The sequence below is a fragment of the Solea senegalensis genome, linkage group LG18 (genome assembly GCF_019176455.1).
Source record: "Solea senegalensis isolate Sse05_10M linkage group LG18, IFAPA_SoseM_1, whole genome shotgun sequence".
Taxonomy (NCBI): Eukaryota; Metazoa; Chordata; class Actinopteri; order Pleuronectiformes; family Soleidae; genus Solea; species Solea senegalensis.
In genome coordinates, this window is record NC_058041.1 from 18,839,348 (window position 1) to 18,860,332 (window position 20,985).

The 20,985-nt window shown below is 40.4% G+C and overlaps 3 protein-coding genes across 3 annotated transcripts; 1 reads left to right on the plus strand and 2 right to left on the minus strand.

The window, feature by feature from the left end:
• Window positions 1-21: 21 nt before the first annotated feature.
• Window positions 22-4,298, plus strand: LOC122759406 (UDP-glucuronosyltransferase 2A3-like). The gene is made up of 2 exons (XM_044014281.1): window positions 22-166; window positions 2,517-4,298. Exons 1-2 carry the CDS (start codon window positions 50-52, stop codon window positions 4,119-4,121), a joined length of 1,722 nt encoding a protein of 573 aa, XP_043870216.1. The 5' UTR covers window positions 22-49; the 3' UTR covers window positions 4,122-4,298.
• A 2,408-nt stretch (window positions 4,299-6,706) lies between these two features.
• LOC122759576 (asialoglycoprotein receptor 1-like) lies at window positions 6,707-9,398 on the minus strand. Its single transcript, XM_044014507.1, has 5 exons — window positions 9,326-9,398; window positions 8,514-9,242; window positions 7,896-8,047; window positions 7,677-7,804; window positions 6,707-6,875 (listed from the first exon to the last, which is right to left on the minus strand). Exons 1-5 carry the CDS (start codon window positions 9,396-9,398, stop codon window positions 6,707-6,709), a joined length of 1,251 nt encoding a protein of 416 aa, XP_043870442.1.
• Window positions 9,399-13,084: 3,686 nt separating this feature from the next.
• On the minus strand, window positions 13,085-17,212 carry LOC122759421 (receptor activity-modifying protein 3-like). The gene is made up of 5 exons (XM_044014303.1): window positions 17,124-17,212; window positions 16,610-16,690; window positions 16,234-16,308; window positions 15,342-15,489; window positions 13,085-13,397 (listed from the first exon to the last, which is right to left on the minus strand). Exons 1-5 carry the CDS (start codon window positions 17,158-17,160, stop codon window positions 13,151-13,153), a joined length of 588 nt encoding a protein of 195 aa, XP_043870238.1. The 5' UTR covers window positions 17,161-17,212; the 3' UTR covers window positions 13,085-13,150.
• Between the last annotated feature and the right edge of the window lie 3,773 nt (window positions 17,213-20,985).

The following is a 20,985-nucleotide window of genomic DNA, read 5'->3' on the forward strand; positions in this document are numbered from 1 at the left end:
TGTGTGTGTCTCCTCCCACATGTGTTTCCTTATCCTCCTCCTCTTCCTTATGAAACACAACAATCAGGTTTGGAGTTTGAAATCGTCTCTGTTCAGTCCAGACTCTCGGCTTCTCTGGCTGTCAGAGAAAAGTCTCAGGATGTTTCTGCAGTTACAGGAATGTAAAGTGAGTAACAACACTTCTCTCTTCCCTGAAATCAACAAACAAAACACGAAACCCTAACCCTGTCATTCCGCTGACACTAACTTCAACAGAGAGTGTGTGTGTGCAGACGTGATTCCTCTTTCGGTGTTCCTCAACAGTGAACATGCAGAAACGTGCAGACTCTCGCCTGTGGGAGTGTTTCCTGTGTTTGCACTCGGCTAAGTGTTAAAGAAAAGGCTTCTGTTTAATGCAAATACAGAGATTAAAAACCATGGTAACACCAGGCTGTGTTAGTGTGTGCATTGTCACCACTTGTGGGTGAGAGGGTTAGGGTTTGGGGTTTAGTGGTTTAGTGGTTTAGTGCTTTTGGTGTAAATGCAGTTGATGTGAACCAGTCGTTTTCAGACTTTTTTATAAAGTAGCACCATAGGGCGCTCACGTACCACGGGCGATACACGTACCACAGTTTTGAGAACCATGGATGTACAATATTTCCTTGTTAGATTTAGGGAAGGAAAGGTTCTTCATAAAAACGCATTGGAACATCCCCCAAACCACCAACAAATGTTCCGATCATCCTGCTACGCTACACAACAAATACTTGAACGTTTAGCTCCAATATGCCCTATTTCTGTGATACTAACTATTACCACAAGTCAGCCTATCCACTTATGAATGTGCAGTCCATGTCCGATCAGAAGGCAGGTCAAGAGCTAGAGAAAAGTATCCTAATTCTACTGCTCATTGTTAACTGGACCCCTGGGGTTCACATCCAGTTTACCCCTAGTGCCGGTCTCAAGCCCAGATAAATGGGACGATTGCGTCAGGAAGGACATCCGGCGTAAAAATCTCTGCCAAATCAAATATTTGGATCATCTGTTGTGGCACCCCCTGGAAAGGGCCCAGCCACAGGCGTCACATCGAGTAAAATCCTAGTGCCGGTCTCAAGCCTGGATAGATGGTAGGGTTGTATTAAGAAGGACATCCAGCGGAATTTAGTGCTGCCAAATGTGGATGGATCATCCCTACAGGGCTCCTGAGACCCTAGAGACAGAGAAGACAAACGAAACGAAAAAAGTATTAAAGAGGACATATTATGCAAAATCAACTTTTTAACCATTTTAATACTGATATTTGGGACTCTGGGGGCCCTACCAGTCGCCAAAGTGTGGAAAAACAATACTCAGTCATGTTTTCGTGGTTCCGCTTAGTGTAAGTATAGGCGATAAAACGCTCGATGTTGAATTCCCTGCGCTTATGACATCAGCATGCGCATTTCACCGCGAATGTTACCGCCCCACCAGTACGTTTACTTCGCAAGCTCCACCTTAGCTCCACCTTGTCCCTGCGAGAGTGCAGGCGAGGGAGGAAGAGCGGTATTATGTCAACGCGGTCAAGTGTGCTGTTGGTGGCTGCACAGTGGAGCACAGTGTTTTACAGAGGATTTTATATATGAAGCTAATGTGCCGGACAAAGTCAGCAAACGTGTGTTCGCACCACTTCGCATCAGACTGCGGCCAGCGGTCGCCGCATTTAGTCAGGGGACATATTTCACCGACGTACAAACACACAAATTGTTAAGAAAAGTTCACATAGAGCTCATAACTGACCATTCTGACACGTCCTAATTAAACATATTTGTTCAGTACGTCCTCCATGACCGGAGCACAGACTCAGTCTGATACAATCACATAAAGCAGCTGTTTATGCAGCTCGCCGCTGACGATCAGCGGTGCTGCACTCTCTGTGCAGCGGTGCTACACTCTCTGTGTCAACGCTGATCGCCACCTCTGATCGCCAGCTCACCGGAGCACCGGAGCTGGTCAGCGGTGGTGAGGTCTCCGGAGCACAGTCTCCGGTCTGATACAGCAACATACAGTTTATTCATAAGTGTTTTTAACTGATTTACAGTTGGACAGTGTTCGGCTCGATCCTTATGTAGGACGTCTCTTCCTGTGACGGCACTCTCGCTGTTTTCTGCGCACGCTGCCATGTTGATATTGTCAGAGAACTAGTGGAGGGAGGGGGAGACGAATAGAGCTGTAAAGCGCTGTAAAGAGGACAAATCAGAAACCCCCTGGAAGAAGTGTGTGTGTGTTTGCCTGTGTCTCATTTGCATGTAAAGGGACCATGCACGAAAACCGAGCGTTCTGAAAGGGGCGGGTTTAGCAGGGTTATTGAACTACTATGATTCTTCATCCTTTTGGTATTTTGACCAAAGCATGTCACTGACATGTTCATTAGGACACCAGGGAACTATTTTAATGGGGGAAATAGGGTATAATATGTCCCCTTTAAGTATTATGGAGTAGGGTAGCTGTGTGAAGTCTACAGTTCCTGATCCTAAATGTGTTTGTTTTATCCTCATCAGAGTTTTTCAGGAATCCCAGGACTTTCTCTTCTCACTCTGGTGGTGTCTCTCTCCATCCTCACAAGTGCCGGTGTCCAGGGCGGAAAGATCCTGGTGTTCCCAGTAGATGGCAGCCACTGGATTAACATGAACCTGATGATCCAGAGCCTCCACGCCAGAGGCCATGAAGTGACCGTGGTCCGCACTGCCACTAGCTGGTACATCAAAGAGAGTGCACCACATTACCGCTCCATCACTGTCACCCTGCCGGAGGCCATCAGCTTAGAGGAGGAGGAGTTTTTTGTTCAACTGCTGACACAGACACTGGCAAACAAGAGAGAGGGGTCTTTTATCAGCGTTGTGAAACTTGGGTGGGAAATGCTGACCAGGCTGTCAGGGATTCACCAGCAGGCCAGCGGCATGGTGGTGCAAATGTTTGAGAACAAGGCTCTAATGCAGAGGATTCGTGATGCTCAATATGATGTGGTTCTCACAGACCCAGGCTTGCCTGTAGGGGTTCTGGTTGCTCATGAGCTGAAGCTGCCAACCATTTATAATGTGAGATGGATCCTCAGTGGAGAAGCGCACTTTGCGGTCGCTCCATCACCGTTGTCCTATGTCCCACTTACAGGACACATTGTGTCGGATAAAATGACCTTTAGGCAAAGAGCGGTGAATGTAGTGACCAGCATCTTCAACATGTGCATTTACAGGTTTTGCTTTCGTCCTCACTATGATCAAGTGGTGGACAGGTACTTCGGTCCAGATGTGGACTTCTATCACCTCCTACAAGGGGCAGACATCTGGCTCATGAGGGTGGATTTTGTCTTTGAATTCCCCAGACCCACCATGCCAAACATTGTCTACATTGGTGGGTTTCAGTGTAAACCTCCTAAGCCTTTATCACCTGAGCTGGAGGAGTTTGTTCAAAGTTCAGGAGAGCATGGGTTCATCCTGATGTCTCTTGGCACACTGGTTAAAGGTCTGCCAATGGAAATTACCAATGAAATCGCTGCTGCCTTTGCTCAAATTCCTCAGAAGGTCATATGGAGGCACGTCGGCGAGCGCCCCAAAAATCTGGCTAATAACATTCTTCTGGTGGACTGGGTGCCACAGAACGACCTCCTGGGCCACCCAAAGATGAAAGCCTTTGTGTCCCATTGTGGAACAAACGGGATCTATGAGGCCATCTACCATGGCGTTCCAATCATCGGTCTTCCTCTACTGTTTGATCAGTTTGAAAACCTTCTGAGGTTAGAAACGCGAGGTGCTGCCAAGCTGGTGGATGTCACCAAAATCACACACCAATACTTCCTGGAATCAGTACAAGATGTTCTTCAGAATCCTTTGTACAGGAACAACATGAAGCGTCTCTCTGAACTGCATCGGGACAAACCGATGCATCCTTTAGAGAGTGCGGTTTTCTGGATTGAATTTGTAATGAGGCACAAAGGCGCTGCACAATTGCGCACCGAGTCTTACAAGATGCCCTGGTACACATATCACTCTCTGGATGTTGTATGCTTCTTGGTAGCATTTCTGTTGTTGCTAACAGTGACCGTTGTGGGCTCCATACGATTTATGTGCTTTCGACTGTGCTGGAGGAGAAAAACAAAGCAGGAGTAGGAACTCCCGACATATATCTTATGTTGCTTTTCCACGACACAGTTGTAGCACGGAACGGCTCAACTCTACACAGTTTGATTCCATACCTGTAACACGAGAAGAGTCACCATACCAGGGTAAACTGGTAGTGACTTGTAAAGCAGTTATTTTGGGTGTAACTGAATCATTAGAAACAGTTGATCAAAAAGATTTGTTCACAGAATCGTTCAGTACTTCCTGCATGACTGGAGCTACTGAACGTGGTTGTGATTGGGCTCCCAATAGCCGGCTTTCAGCAGTGCTGACTCCTCTGTTAAATATTGACATTTTACACATTTCCTTTGCTAAATGTTGTAGATGAACACACGTTTTCAGTGATTTTTAAGTCTTTTTAACTTTGATCTAGAGTTGGACATTGTTCACTTTTATTCTTATGTCGGACGTCGCACTCACGACTCTTCACTGACGACCATTCAGAGGCTGGCAGTCTGTTGATGTCACATTTTAATGTCAGCTTAGCGTGCTTGGAACCTCGTCAGAGCAGATACGAAAAAAGTACCAATTACCAGGTACTATCACTAATGGTCACTATCACTTAGCTACAGCTAAGCTAAACTGTACAGTTCAAAATACTGCTGATATTCTTTGGTCTGCCCCCTGCTGTAGGACTGTTGAAACTGAACATGCTTACTGCACCAACTCAGCCAGTGATACTACTGAAAGTAGGCAGAGTCTTGCCGATAATTAGTGCTGAACACTGTTGATAATACAGTTAGCTGCTTGTTTGCTAATGTATCGATCATTTATATGTTTTCTGTGCGGTACTGTCACAGCGCCACTGGGTAAACGGAGCTAGACACACTGTAGTCCAACCACTGGTCGACAGAGACAACACTCAACATCTTTAAACACTGCGACAGTGAGAGGATCAAAGGCCATTTTTGGAGACCTCTTGTGGACATATTTGATATTAATCATGGTGCCAAGTGTGTACATTCTGTACCTCTTTACGACTTATTGTACGTTTTATTTGTTTATATTCCTTAAGAAAAACCCCAACGTTTCCACATAACGTGACACATAGCACAAATGGCGCATTTCCACTGGCTCGGCGCGACATGGCACGATTAGGTTGCATCTCCACTACAAAAAAGTACCTACTTAACGTGGGCGGAGTCGTCACTGCATGGCTGAGTGAAACTGCGGTGACTTGTTTTATGCGGTGACTTTGTTTTATACATGACACAAACACATATAGGTCACACGGTGGTGTAGTGGTTAGCACTCTCGCCTTGCAGTGAGAAGACCCGGGTTCGAGCCCCGGTTGGAACAAGGGCCTTTCTGCATGGAGTTTGCATGTTCTCCCCGTGTGTGCGTGGGTTCTCTCCGGGTTCTCCGGCTTCCTCCCACAGTCCAAAAACATGCAATGTGGGGATTAGGTAAATTGGACACTCTAAATTGACCGTAGGAGTGAGTGTGAGAGTGAATGGTTGTTTGTCTCTAGTTGTGTGTGGCCCTGCGATGGACTGGCGAACTGTCCAGGGTGTACCCCGCCTATCGCCCGATGTAGCTGAGATTGGCACAGCACCCCCCGCGACCCTCTGGTGGAGGATAAAGCGGTTAGATGATGACTGACTGACTGACAAACACATATAAGTGACTAGTGACTGTAGTTGTTGGAGATTAACCCACAGTTTTAAGATTGTTAAGTAGTTAATTTATCTACAATTTGGCACTGTTCAGCTTGATTTCTGTCCACCTGTCTTCAGAGTACAGCCACAGACTACAGCAGCAGCGGTCTGTGGCTCGCGATCAGTGTCACTGTCCCTAAATACACCACTCTACTTTAAAAGACTCCTGTTAAATATAGTGGTAGTTGTTGGAGATTAACCCACGTTGCTAGGATAGTTAAGTAGTTTAAAGTGATCTACAGTTCGGCACTGTTTGGCTTGATTTGTGTGTGGGACGTCTCTTCCTGTGACGGGACTCAGCGACCGGCAGTCTGACCAATCATCGCATAGTACTGCTTTTAAGCACACTTGGAACCTCGCCTGAGCAGGTACTAAAAATAGGCTAGTAGAAATGCGACTTAAACCGTGCCGTGGCGAGGCGAGTAGAGCCGGTGGAAATGCGCTAAACGTGAACCAGCAGAGCAATAAATTGTATCATTAACACAATATATTTTTTGTTTTTAGTGAGCAAAACAAATGGAAATAAAGTAGCATGATACAAAACACTTGTTAGTGAAACAGTGCCCCACTGGTAAGAGAATATATCACATAATATTTCTCCAAACTGACTCTGACTCTGACACACAAAATTACAAAATCTGAAAAAGCTGAATATATTTGATATTTACATACAAATATGTCAAAACAGCTGCACACAACGTTGTTAACTTTCCAGAGAAACAAACAGTTCCTTTAAAAAGTTCTTTAGTTTTCAAAAACACAGTTTCTTTAATACTCTACTGCCCGATTTTCTGTTGATTTATTGAAGAATGAAAAATGTATAATGTACAAACTTTACTAAATAAAATTTTTAAATGTTTAAATGTACACTGTTGGCATTATGCCGTTGTAGAAACTGACAAAATATGAGAAAAGCTAAATGTTCTTTTCGCAGATCCATCTGTAAGTTCTCTGGCAGGATCCGTCCATCCAGGACTTGAGTGCGTCTTCACTGACGTCTATGTGTCCGCAGTCTTCACCTCGAGGGTCGTCCAGGTTCCAGTCATCGGGCTCAGCACCGACTCCGGTTCTGCTCAGCCAAAACCTGCAGAATGAGCGAGAGTGACAAGTGAAAACCTCTTCCCTCCTGCGACAAAAAGTTACACTCATCACCTTAAGTACAAAAATGCACTCACATGGTCATATGTATGTATATATATATATATATATATGTGTATATATATACATATATATACATATGTATATGTGTGTATATATATACATGTATATATATATATAAATATATATGCATATATATTTCCATCTTCACATTGCTAATTTTAAGCGACAACTGGATTATTACTTTTTCTTTTTTTTCTTTTGGTAATCCCCGCACCATTTTTCATGTTAAAAAAGAAAATATGCAATAGTAAGTGCCAAAAATGTCCCATCCATATGAATTTGTTGATTTTTATTTTTTTCCCAACATCAATGTAACAATCTTAAATTAATTTTCAGTCGAGGTTTCCACTGGCCATTGATGGTACATCACCACCACCTGCTGGATTACCAGGAAAATGACATGCCAAACAGAGGACAATTGGTCCTCAGAGAGGAGTGGAACATGGAATCCTATTTTATGTTCTAATGGGTTCATTCAAAAATAGCAACTATTTGATTTACAGTGTATTATAGACATGTCATAAGACCAGAAGTCAACCATTTTAAATATCACAAAAATACAAACCTTTAGTGAATTTCAGACCCACAGGTATTTTGTGTTGAGCTCCATAGTCATTATAAAAAATGTTGTTAGTGTGTTTTTTTTTTGTACAGATTTTTAAATAGATTTCCCTTGTTGTTGTTCAAACAGGCAGTTTGTCAGTGCGTCTGTGCTGAGACTCACTGCACATCTGAGGTGACTTTGCTTCCATCCACCCAGTGCCACTGTCCCTCGTGACCTTCGTCGCTCATACCGACCCACAGCCGAGAGCCGGACGGCTCCAGAGTGCGACTGCTGTCGAACACGAACCTCTGAAAAAAACACAGCAAGAAAGAAAGTTTCAGGATATATAATATTCCTTCTTTTATTTAAATTCAGTGTTGTCACTGTCTGGTCCTCCACCTGCTCTTGTTCACTGTTTATGACGACCAGGTCGCCCCCTTGTGTCCGACACCAGGCCCTGCTAGAGCTCCAGTCCAGTGTGCGAGAGGAGAAGTAGTAGCACTTTGTCTCAAACTGTTTCCAGCTGTTGTGGCATTTTTTACAGAAACGCTCTGTTGAGAAAAAAGAAGAAAAGCAAATAGTCAGTGCTTCCTGAGGTCTGCGCACCCCCTGCTGCCCCCCGTCCATCATAAGACACACCAGTAAAAATGTGGCTGCAAGTGGGAACCACAGAAGACGCCCCATATGAAGTCTACGATATCGCCCACACCAAACCCCTGAGAGAAAATCTGTGATTTTAGCTTGGTGGGACACAGGAGCTGCTGGTCTACTGCTGCCTCGTGTGGTCACTTTGTGTCACTGAGGTCAATCTGAACAAAGGATTTTAAAAGCTGAAGTGACAAAATTTGAACTTGAGGCAGCAGTGGATCAACAGCTCCTGTGTGCTGTTAAAATCACTGATTTTCTCTATGGGCTTTGGTGTGGGAGAGTGAGCGGTCTGTGAAGTGAAGTCTGTCTAACAGTGAGATGAAGACATGAACATGTTCTTAAGATATTGTAGACTTGAGTGTATCTTACCTTTCGTTTTCTGGTTAACCACAGGACAGTAAAGGTCTAAAGCGTGGTACGCCTCCTTCGCTGAAAGTATGTACGCCACCATCTTGTCCACTTCCTTTGTCTTGCTTCTGGTTCTCTCTGCTGCCTCCTGTTGGTCTTTCACCAGCATTGTGCTCAGGTTCTGCTTTTGTTCTTGAAGCTGAGTCAACTTCCCGGCGCAGTCCCTCGAAAAGGCTCCAATCTTCTCGGTCAGATTTTGAATTTCTCTCTGAAACCCTTCGCTGATCTCCTCCAGCTCCTGATTCTTCTCCCTCACTCGGAGCAGCTCGTCTCTCAGGAAGTCGCTTGTCTCGGACACTCGCTGGTTCTCCTCCTGCAGCCAAGCGTTAGAGCTCAGCAGCTGATCGAATGTCTGCGACATGTTCGCCATCTTCTCCTCCCGCTCATACGAGTACACCACCAGTTGCTCGCGTTCTTCCTCGATCTGTGCGTTCGTAGAGGTAAGATTGACAACTTGCTCCGCCAACTCTCTGCTCTCCAAAGTCAGAGCGAGATTCGTGGACTCGAGGTCAGCGGACGTCCTGTTGAGGAGTCTGTTCTGCTCGTTGATTTGGACACTTTGCGCCATCAAGACCTCGTTGTCCTTCTTCAGGTCAACGTTTACTTTGGTGAGAGCGAGGAATCTGTCGCTCATGTTCTGGTAGCGGAAGAGTCTCTGCATGTCCGGTTTCCTGTTTGACCTGTTAGCATCTGAAAGTTCAAGCCACAGATTCAAATTTTTAGCTGCTTAAAGGTTGCAGAGGCAGCACCCTAAACAAGGGAGCTCAGACCACCCTCTCCCCTGGCACTGCCGAAGCGTTCCCAGGCCAGAGGGGTCAGCCCCAAGGTCTTCTCCCGGAAAGACATGGAGGCTTCTTGGAGGCATCCTAACCAGATACCCGAACTACCTGAGCGGCTCCTCCGAGCTCCTCCCGGATGCCTGAGCTTCTCACTTTATCGCTAAGGCTCTAAGGTACATTTGGAACCTTGTTCTTTCAGCCATTAACATTCTAACACCAAGTGTGAACACTGGAGTTGTGCTTGCTAGCTGCGTTCTCTTGCGTAAACCTTTTCATGCTAGGTTAGTGTATGCTAGCTGCACACCTCTGAATATCTGAAATGAGTGTGTTTTGTTTGTGTTTTTGTACTCACACAGGACAGTGAGTGCGGCGCAGATCACGAACAGCAGCAAACAGAGCGCGGAGAGTCCGACCATCGGACACGGACGCCGACAGCTGCGTGTTTTTCTGCTACGGAGGAAACGCGACGCTGAAACAAACAAAACAACAAACGGATTCATCAGATAATAATCAACATTTTATCTGTAGTCAGATTTTATTTTGCTCTTCTCTCCTCTCAGCTGTGACGTCATCAAAGTTTTGGCATTTTACAGACTTAGATATATGTGTATGTTATGTTTAAATAACAAACAGAAATGGCTGCTCTACCTTTTCAAAATAAGACTGGGTGTCACAGAAATGGCAGTAAAAAATCTTCGTTTTTGTCAACATTTTTAAAATGTAGTTTTCATAAAAACAAAGTAGAATAATTCAGTTTATTCTGCACAAGTAGAAACTTGTCATTTTTTGTAAGACAAAGATGATAACTAACAGAAGCTTCACATGTGTGCGTTAAACTGAGTTTTACTGAGTTTTCATGGATATTTGACTCACACACGTCGTCATGTTCCTGCTTGGCTGAAGCTGCTGCTGCTGCTCGTGTTGGATTATTAATCCAGGGAAACCACTGATGACCATCCATTGTTTCTGTGACACAATAAAAAAGAACATGGAAACAAACCTCACTTTAAATTTACAATAACTGTTTAACATATTTTAATATAAATGTCTTATTTGAGTGATCGATCATAAAATGATTCAACACAAAATCAGCAAAATTTAAATGTTTACCATTTTTTATAAAATTTTCTGTAGTTTTTAATTTTACTTTTTTTTGGCCAATTCCTTTATACTTTAAATTTTTTGTACTTTTGAACTTTTGTAAATACTAATTTTTTAATGTTTTCTTTAGAAAAAACAAAACAAAGATTTTTCTGCACTTTACCATTTTTGTTAAAAGTACTTTTAGAGAAAAAAAATTACGTTAAATTTACAATAAAATTCTAATGTAACATTTTTAGTGTTTATCATATTTTATTATTTATTGGTCATGAAATACTATACTATTTGTACTTTTTCCAAAAATACTTGGTCTGTTTTATGTTCTCTTTACATTTTCTGCTAATTCTTTTATACCTTTTTTTATAAATTGCTTAAATTATTATTGCCAATTTTTTGCACTTTTACATTTAAAAGTAAAAAAAAAGTACTAATAAATGCTCTTTTGTACTTTTACACTTTTCTTTAAATATCTTGTACTTTTACATTCAAAAGCACTTTTATCTTCACTATTTTTCCTTTTCAAATCTGAAATCAATGATTTTCTGGTGCCAAAAAAATTCCATGTAGAATTCATGAATGTTATGTCTTTAGTTTTTTAGCTGGAAAACAAATTGAGAATCTTTGTTTTAAAAGTCACAGCCGTTCACACATAAATATAAATCACACGCATGTAAATAAACAACAGGACTCACCTTTGAAGACGTCACTTCTTCAGCGTTGTGCGTATATAAACATATATAAAGTGGATATTTGGTGTTAGTGAGTTCTTCTCAGAGAAGATGCTGTGATTCTGGTGAAGTGAGTGAGTGAAGCTGCAGCTGAGGGTTGTTGTGTTTTAACATCCCATAATCCCCTGCTGCTTCTCACACTCTATCACTGTGTGATAATAACGGTCTCTTGAGTTTGATGTCAGTTTATCTCGCGCAGAACAATGAGCATTGATTGTGTGTGTGTGTGTGTGTGTGTGTTTCCTGCTGGTTAAAAAAGGAAACTCACACATTCTCAGATTATTATTCAATCTTGACTGATCCAGTAGGGGGCAGTGTGTTATTATAGTCCAGTATATTCAACAGAGTGCATACATTTGACGTTTTGTTTTCTTCATGGATGCATTTGTTTGATATCTTTTTATTAATGTAATGTAACTTTATTTAATCTCACAATTGACACTTTAACCTATAACCTCTCTGATAAAACTGCTCTATAATCAATAACTGTGAGAAGTTAAAGCTCCGTTATTAACAGAATGAGAAAAAACACAAAACTCTAAAATACTGAAAAGTATGTGTTTGAATTACTGTTTTGTGAATTATTTAACATGAATTTTTACAAAACAATCCAAATAATTTAGGAGTATATCATGTTTCTACAAATGATTTGAACAAACGTACAAATAAATAAATCTTTGTCTCGTAAATAAACTCAGGAGTGGTCGAAGTCTGTCCTTTTTTTAAAAAAAAACCAGGAGCTAAGCAGCTAACAATAGTTTTGTTTTCCCATTATTGATCCACCATTGATCACCATTTCACAACAAATCACACAAAGCAAACATTAAAATTGACTCTGTGCTAATATGTGTCAAAATGTAACACAGAGGCAAACAGTAAATTATATATAAATTCTAAATACTATAGAAGTATTTATTTGAATTTATAAACCTGTGATGTTTTTGTTTCTCCCTCTGCCAGTTTTTTCTCTGACACAAACAGTGAAAAAAAACAGGTATTGATGGCGGTTTTTAGGTCTTGTCTTTAAACAACTGTGAAACCACATGAGAGGAGGAGAAGAAAAGACAAAGGACAGAGAAGAGAAAAGGTGTAAAAACCACATCAAACACTCAGAACAATGAGATTGTCTCTGTATGCAGACGATACAACGACAACAAAAGGTCTGATTCTGACGGAACTCCAGTCCCACACGAGCATCCTCCTCTGTCCTCCTCTGTCCTCCTCTGTCCTCCTGTGTCCTGTCTGTCTGTCTGTCCACAAAAACCTCGCCCGCATCTGTGAAACACGGGCGAATCAACGCTAATGCTGGGAAGGATGGGATGAACCAGCTGAGATATAACAAACAATGCTCACTCTCTCACACACACACTCACACACACACACACACACAGTACTGTGAGGACCAATAAGATTGCATTTTTTCAGGCACTAAACGGTAAAAACTGAAGAAAACTGGCACAAAAAATCAGAAGTTGGCAAAAAAATTATAAAATACTGTAGGTGTAAATGTGCAAAAAGTGGTGCAAAATGGCTCAGTAGCGCCCCCAAATATACAAAAACTTCCAAATGAAGCATTTAAAGTGCAACATTGAAATTTCCTTGTACTTGTATATTATACTCTCATTCTTTTGAATGAATGTGTGTGTGTGTGTGTGTGTGCATACAGAGACAGTGGGTCTTTGTGCTAATGTAGCTCCTCCACATCTACTTAGCTAAGCTAACTAACTGCTAGTTGTAATTTTAATAGCACTAGCTGTTTCCAGTCTTGATGCTAAGCTAACAACTTCTAGTTTTAATAGCACTAGCTGTTTCCAGTCTTGATGCTAAGCTAAGCTAAGCTAACTAACTGCTGGTTGTAGTTTGAGGATTGGCAGACAAACATGAGTGTGATGATCTACAATAATCATTTAAACACGTATAAAACCAGTTCTTAATTTTGATTTATTTTTGTTTTATTTACAGGTTCGGCTTCGGGTTTTTGCCGCGGGTCTCACTCCTGGACTTTACTCTTCCAGATCACCAGGTAGACAAGGATGGGGATGAGACTGACGGGGATGAGCGTGAGGACCGTCATCACCCAGTGAGGCGCGTCCTCAAACACCAGCTCGTCTTTGACGCAGTTCTGGAAGTAGTGTGCGTGGACGGAGAGGAAGAATTCCTGAGTGTAAGTGTTGGGATAGAAACAGTCAACCAGGACGGTGAGCCTCTCCACGCAGGTGGTGACGTCACTGTACGCTCTGCAACAAAAGGGGGAGGAGCCACAATCCATAACATCACTACTTTGGCTGAAACATGGTGACATCAGCTGTTTTACTTTCCCCCCCGAGTCATGTGACTTCATCTGGACTGGACAGTCTTCAGTGTCTCTGGGATTATTTAGCTTCTTAAATGTGATGCTAACAGCAGCCAGTAAGTAAAGACATATTTAAAAATGTTTCCAGTCTTGACACTAAGCTAAGCTAACCAACAGCTAGTGGTAATTTGAACATGACTAGCAGTTTCCCCTGTTACCAGACATGATACTCAGCTAAGCTAACCAACTGCTACATGTAATTTGAAAAGCACTAGCTGTTTCAAGTATTGGCACAAAGCTAAGCTAACCAACTGCAAGTTGTAATGTGAACCGCACTAGCCGTTTCCGGTCTCAACACAAAGCTAAGCTAACCAACAGCTAGTGGTAATTTGAACATGACTAGCAGTTTCCCCCTGTTACCAGACATGATACTCAGCTAAGCTAACCAACTGCTACATGTAATTTGAAAAGCACTAGCTGTTTCCAGTCTTGGCACAAAGCTATGCTAACCAACTGCAAGTTGTAATGTGAACAGCACTAGCCATTTCCGGTCTAGACACAAAGCTAAGCTAACCAACAGCTAGGGGTAATTTGAATATGACTAGAAGGTTCCTGTTTAACAGACTTGATGCTAAGCTAACCAACTGCTAGTTGTAATTTAAACAGCACTGTGCTGTTTCCAGCCTTGACTCAAAGCTAAGCTAACCCACTGCTATGGGTAATTTGAACATGACAAGCAGTTTCCCCTGATACCAGACTTGATGCTAAGCTAAGCTAAGCTAACAAACAGCTATTTGTGATTTGTACAGCACTATCTAAGAAAGTCTTTTTTCGTTTATTTTGCTCATCAGTCTGGTTTTCTGTTTGCAGGAGGAGGAGGAGGAGGAGGACGGGCAGCACCAGGGAAGAAAAACCTGTGAGATTTTGGTGCAGATTCTGAGCAAAAAAAGAGCAAAATTAGGACGAGTGTGGACTTGATTGAAGGAAACAGCTTCTCGAGGTAACAAGGGTGAAACCAAAGAATCTCTGGAACATCTGTGTGTTTGTCACTAAACCTGAGAACGCTGTGGTTTTAACTATTTCCTTTTTGAACCTAAACACAGCACAGACCTGGGTGAGGGCTATGGGGGCGGGGTTTACGACAATGACGATGATGATGATGATGAGAGATGACTGTTCAACACTCACTGAACTTAACTTTGTTTTAAAAAAACAAACAATGGTCAAACTAATCAATGATGTCATGCTACTGCAGTATCTCTGCATCTCTTATTTTTTTTCTCTTACTCTTGGCCCAAGGGAGGGAATACGGGGAGGGTAATATGGGATTATGTTGACGTGTATGGTTATTTCTGTTTATGTATTCAAAAATGCCTTAAATAAAGCCATAAAAAAAACAACTAAAAACTAATCAATCATGATATTGATCAATGTTTAGACATGTTAATGGCTTAATTTACCTCGAGTTTTTCTATTCACTTCAAAAGGGGTGGTGCATTCACTTTGTTGTCATATGCAGCTTCACCACTAGATGCCACTAAATTTCGAAAAACTCTGGTGGAAGTGGAAACTGCACAGGAGGTTTTTTTTTCGTCATTCATTTCAAATGTGTAACTTTTATAAGGGTGCGACTCTTGATGATTACCATTAAAAAAAACTATACAAATTTTCTAATTTGATTTGCCTAAAATCAATATTGTTTATCTTTATTTTTAAAATATTTATCTGTATTTGCTTGGATTACTAAGTAACAAGAAAGAAGATATATTACTAAACTGATTCGCTCTGATCATATTAATCAGATTAACACATTCTTGAAATAAAGTTGAAATAAACCGTTATTTCTTAAAGAGATTAACACACAGGAAGTAGCGGGAGGACGTCATACCTGGTGACACTGTCCAGGTGACACCACTTGTCTGAGCCGAGCTCCAACATTTGTTGGTGAAAGTGTTGTCCACAATAGTCGTGACTGTACAACAGCAGCAGATCGTACTGACAGTGTTTGGTCGTAAACGGCTGCTCCATGAACGCGTCTGCGGAGTGAAAAGGAAACAAAACATCAACTACCAAGGTTCTGTTCTACTGGGCGGGGCTTTATTTTTGTAAGAAAATAAAGAATCCGAGAATCCGCCCACTGATGACGTCACAAAACATGTTCACATTTTCAAGAAATCCCATTCTCTTAAAATGGGCAAAACTGTCAAAATAACTTGTCATATCTCTGTCAAAACTCAACGGATTTGAATGGAATTTGGATCAGACTAAGTTTCTTTCAGAATTTATTCAGATTACAGATTTGGCAACAAGGGAAGTTTGGAAAACAAGTTGTTTTTTGTACTATTTCTTTTACCTTCAACAAGGGGGTTCTGCTTTCATGGGCGTGGCTTTATTTTGTAAGTTTGTCCGTCTGTTAGCAACTTCCTTTTCCAAGTATGCTCCCGTTCAATTTTAAGAAAGAACGACAACGGCACGAAAAAAGTTTAAAAAAAACTTATCAACTGGAAATGAAATTTAATACAAGTTATAATAGTTTTTTTATTAGTTATCATTTTTATTTAAACTCTATTTCACTTATTTTATATTAACTAAAATAAGCTCGGTGTGAACATGATCAGATAGAGTACGTTTCATCGGTTTAATCTGACACAGATTACAGATTTGTAGAGATAAAGAAACGAGAACTAAAGTCAAATGAGTGTTAGTTTGTGCTGCAGCGACAGGAAACTGATAAAACCGTTTCCTGTTCCTGATGAAGATGAAGAAGCAGAGAAAGTCACCTTCGTCCTCTGTGATCACAGACGTCTCATTGTCCTGAAGCTTCACTTCCATTTCACTCACACTCAAATTTGATGCTGCAACAAAAACAAAAAACACTTTTTATTTCACTGAATCCAAATCTTCCGTGTTTGATATTTGATTTCTCAATTATTGTTTAAAGTTTCAATAACTTTTGAAAGACTTTTTTCCTCTAACTCAATAGATCACTTTACTAAGATTATTTTGGATAAATGTTCCTTTGACAAATGTTGAAGATTAACATGTTTTCAGGATTTTGGAACTTTAAGTAGATTTTTGTTTTAACTACAAGAGTTTTGACCGTTGGTTGTTGTTGATTTTTGAAGAAAGAGACAAACTGAGTGAAAAGTGTCTCACCGTCTGTGAACAAAGTGGACGTTTGATTTGTCTCCACTTGAGTCACATCTGTGGTGTTTGTTTGTTGTGATTCTTTCACACCTGTGGACAGATTTTTAAACGAAAACAACAACAAATCTCAAACATCAGGAGGTTTTTATCTTCTGTCTCTGTCTCTGCCCCTGTCCCTGTCTCTGTCTCTGTCTCTGTCTCTGTCTCTGTCCCTGCCTCTGTCCCTGCCTCTGTCTCTGCCTCTGCCTCTGCCTCTGTCCCTGTCTCTGTCCCTGTCTCTGTCTCTGTCTCTGTCTCTGTCGCTGTCTCTGTCTCTGTCTCTGTCTCTGTCTGTGTCTGTGTCTGTGTCTGTGTCCCTGTCCCTGTCCCTGAGAACAATGGACAAACATGGAAAACTGCAGGAAACCAAAGAGGGAAAAAAAACAAGAGGAAATTCCTGAAGAAGAGAAAGAAACGACAACTTTAAAGATTTTAAAAGAAAGCAAAGAAGAAAAAGTCAAATATAAATCATAAAACAACGAACCGGTGATAAGAAACACGAGGATCAGGGAGACGATCATGGTGGACGGACGTCAGGACGAGCTGTGACCAGAGGGAGAGAGAGAGAGAGAGAGAGAGAGAGAGAGAGAGAATTCTCCACCCATTAGAGGAATAAATACAATATACAAGAAACACCTTATAAAAGTTTTAAAAAAAATGTCCTCAAACATAAATAGAATATAATTTTACCAATGATCAATAATGTGTGTAAATAAATGTATGTTTAAAAAACATATCTGTGATCTTCAGTCATTATTCTGTTGTTATTGTTAAACAAGAACAACATCAATCTACAAAATCTATCAGATGTATTTTAGTCAAATATTCACTGACAATAACAGGACATGTGTTAAAAATGTTAAAGACAATCCTCTCTATATACATATATATATATATATATACAGTATGTATATACAGTACTGTGCAAACAGTGAACTCATGCAGCATGTGTATGTCATGCTCCAGCATGTGTTGAATAGACGTTTTTTTACAGCAGATATTTCTTTAAATGAAATAGTAGAACAAACATTTATTATTAACAGAGCTGTGTTATTGTTCAAGTGTACAGGTAGACCACGCTAAATACTTTACACCTGTGGAGGATGTTTTTGGGTTTTTTCTGAAATTTCTTCTTCTTCTTTTTTTTTAAAAAAACAACAAAAAACTGCATACATATGTTCTGGATGTGTTCCAGTAAAGTGACATAGAAATAATTATCCTCTATTGTTAAAACAACAAATCTAATGGTGGCCTAAGACTTCTGCACAGTACTGTATATATATACATATATACATATATGTATATTTATGGTTATATGTATATATATATATATATATATATATATATATACATATACATATATATATATATACATATATGTATATATATATATATATATATATATATGTATATATGTATATAAAAGACAGGAAGCAGAGCTGGAGGTAGCAGAGATGAAGATGTTGAGGTTCTCTTTGGGAGTGACAAAGATGGATAGAATCAAGAATGAGTCAATCAGAGGAACAGCACATGTTAGATGTTCTGGAGATAAGGTCAGAGAGGCCAGAATGAGATGGTTTAGTCATGTACAGAGGAGGGATAGTGAGTATTTTGTTAGAAGGATGCTGGGGTTGGAACTGCCAGGCAGGAGGTCCAGAGTTAGACCAGAGAGAAGGTTTATGGATGTAGTGAAAGAGGACATGAAGTTAGTTGGTGTGAGAGAGGGGGATACAGAGAACAGGGTGAGACGGTGGAGGTTGATTCACTGTGGCGACCCCTGAAGGGAGCAGCCCAAAGGAAAAGAAGAAGATATAAATATATATATATACAATCATAATGGGAGAACATGGCATTTACGCTGGTATAACACTGATTCATATCTGCTGCCGTGGTGAGAGGGTGAGAGTGAGGGTGAGAGTGAGGGTGGTACACCAGTAATCAGTTTCCTGCTCCTCAGAAACTGTGGAAACGTGTTTTTTTTAAGGATTTCCTCTTCACTCAGTGGCTGGAGTCAGGAAACTGCTGCTGCTGCTGCTGCTGCTGCTGCTGATTAACAAAAGTTAACAAGTTAACAATGAAGACACATTCTGGATAAAATATCACACTCAAGTCAGAAGTACGGAGGCTCAAACAGGACACAAAACAGAAATGAACTTTTTGATGATCTCGCAGAACTTTTATCAGAGATCTGATAAAAGTTTGTCAAAGTAAAGTTTTGCATATTTAGATCAGCGTACTTCACTTCCAGGAAACTTTTACAAGATCTCGCAAAACGTTTGTGGGATCTGACAAAAGTCTCTCAAACGTTTCCCATAATTACACTGATCTAAAAAAAAGGTTTTTAAAAAATGCCAGACATATTCAAACCTTTACCTTTTAAATCTGCGTACGTCCAGGAATTGTGAGAATTATGTTTGACAGGAGGAAGCTTAAATGCTGCAGATAACATTTTTATTTAGTCTCATTTAATTTTTTATTGTATAAATATTCTTTATATGATTAAATCGGTTGACTTGAAATTTAGACTTTTTTTACTTGAGCTAAAAATTTGTGAATTGAACTTCTCGTTCTGTGGATAAATCATAAAACAATCGTAATAAACCATAAAATAAAATGAAGCAAACCTAATTAAAATGTTCAGTTTGAGGTCATAATGTGAAGAATTTCTAAAACTGTTCATATTAAATCTCTCAATTCATTTTCGATTATTAAAATCCTGAAACCATAAGTAAAAAATTTGGGAAAATGCAAAAATTGCAATAAATATTTTTGTGATATTTCTGCTAAAGTTAAAGAAATGTATCATGATAATTTCATTTTAAATCTTCTCTACATTTAATGATGTAACGAATAATGTGACGTACTGTATCTTTAAATAAAGTTTAATTCAAGTTTTGTTGATTTTGCTTTTAAGCAGCAAAATATTTGAAATGAATAAATCAGTGACTTCACATCGTCGTTGTCGCGGTGACGACATGAACGTTGGCAGGTTGAGCAGCAGGTCACTGGTTTCACAAGTGTTTGAAAAATGACCACAAACACAAACACGAGGAGGTGAAGAAGAAAAACCACAGAAGCATCGTCGTCGTCGTCAGCGAAGACGAAACCAGAGAAACGATTTCTTCTCACGGTGAGAAAACGACTGAAACAAACGCTGTGGTTTGCATTTTAATAAACAAGTGACACAAAAACAAGAAAAGAAGAAAACAGCGACACAAGGAAGGACGTCCAGAAATAATCTACACCGAAAATCCAGATTATGAAAACGTTTGTTTTTTAAGCAACGATTTAAAAAAACAACAACAGAAAATGAAAGCTCACCTTAATGCTGAATGCTTAACGTTTAGAAAGTAAGATTGCGAAAAAAAAATGTATACTGGTTATGGTAGCAGGGGGTGTTAGCAGCCATTCTGGAGGCTATGCTAACAACAAGTTGAATGCTCGTCGTGATGTCGAATGCTGAAGTTAAGAATAAGTAAGGATCGATTAAATAAAATGTTTTGCTAATGTTTATGCTAGCAAGGTGTGTTAGCAGAAAGGCTATCAGCTGTGCTAATAAAAGTGCTAAGGGGTTTTCTGATGGCTAGAATATGAATGCTCATTGTAATCTTTAATGCTAGAGTTTTAAAAAAGTATGGTTTGCTAAAAATAATTATGCTGATGGCTATGCTAATGCATGGTGTTAGCAGCTATGCTACCAACCATGCGAAGGGGGTATTCTGATGGCCAGAATATGAATGCTTGTTGTAATCTTGATGCTAAAGTTTTAAAAAGTATGGATCACTAAAAACATTAATGCTACTGGCTATGCTAATGTGGGGAGTTAGTGGCAATGCTAAAGGCTAATGCTAACAGCTGTGCTAAGGGCTTTTCTGATGGTCTTTATGGCCCAAATCAGGAGATTTTTGTGCCTAAAACTAACCTTGTTAACAAAGACATGCCTGTTTTATTTTTGCTTTGTTCGTAGTGGTGCCCCGCCCAGACACACACACACACACACACACACACACATACACACACATACACATACACACACACCTGGTCCTAAAGTTTCTTGAAACACCCCTGACAAATAAAACAGGAAGTGGAAAAACAGTAAATGTTAGAACAAAAAATCTAAATAAAACAGGAATTAGAAGAAAAACAGACCAGTGATCAATCAACTCAGCTGACTGCCTGACCTTTGACCTCCACACACACACATACGGGAAAAAATGGGGATGAAGATGAGGAATAAACAAATTTTGACTGTGGGCAGAGATCAAGATGAAAACAAAACAGAGGAAGAAGAAGAATATGAATAACCACAGAATGTGTGTGTGCGCCAGTTTCAGAAACACCCCGTG

Excerpts from the sequence above, each read along its gene's own strand:
- LOC122759576 (XM_044014507.1), bottom strand. The coding sequence starts at position 9,398 with ATGTCTTTCCGGGAGAAGACCTTGGGGCTGACCCCTCTGGCCTGGGAA. Across the intron at positions 7,805-7,895 it reads TAAACAGTGAACAAGAGCAG|AGGTTCGTGTTCGACAGCAG; the intron begins GTGGAGGACCAG and ends TGTTTTTTTCAG. Across the intron at positions 6,876-7,676 it reads AAAGTCACCTCAGATGTGCA|GTTTTGGCTGAGCAGAACCG; the intron begins GTGAGTCTCAGC and ends CTCATTCTGCAG.
- LOC122759406 (XM_044014281.1), top strand. The coding sequence starts at position 50 with ATGAAACACAACAATCAGGTTTGGAGTTTGAAATCGTCTCTGTTCAGT. Across the intron at positions 167-2,516 it reads TGCAGTTACAGGAATGTAAA|AGTTTTTCAGGAATCCCAGG; the intron begins GTGAGTAACAAC and ends TATCCTCATCAG.
- LOC122759421 (XM_044014303.1), bottom strand. The coding sequence starts at position 17,160 with ATGATCGTCTCCCTGATCCTCGTGTTTCTTATCACCG. Across the intron at positions 16,691-17,123 it reads CCTCGTGTTTCTTATCACCG|GTGTGAAAGAATCACAACAA; the intron begins GTTCGTTGTTTT and ends ATCTGTCCACAG. Across the intron at positions 13,398-15,341 it reads CACCTGGACAGTGTCACCAG|AGCGTACAGTGACGTCACCA; the intron begins GTATGACGTCCT and ends CTTTTGTTGCAG.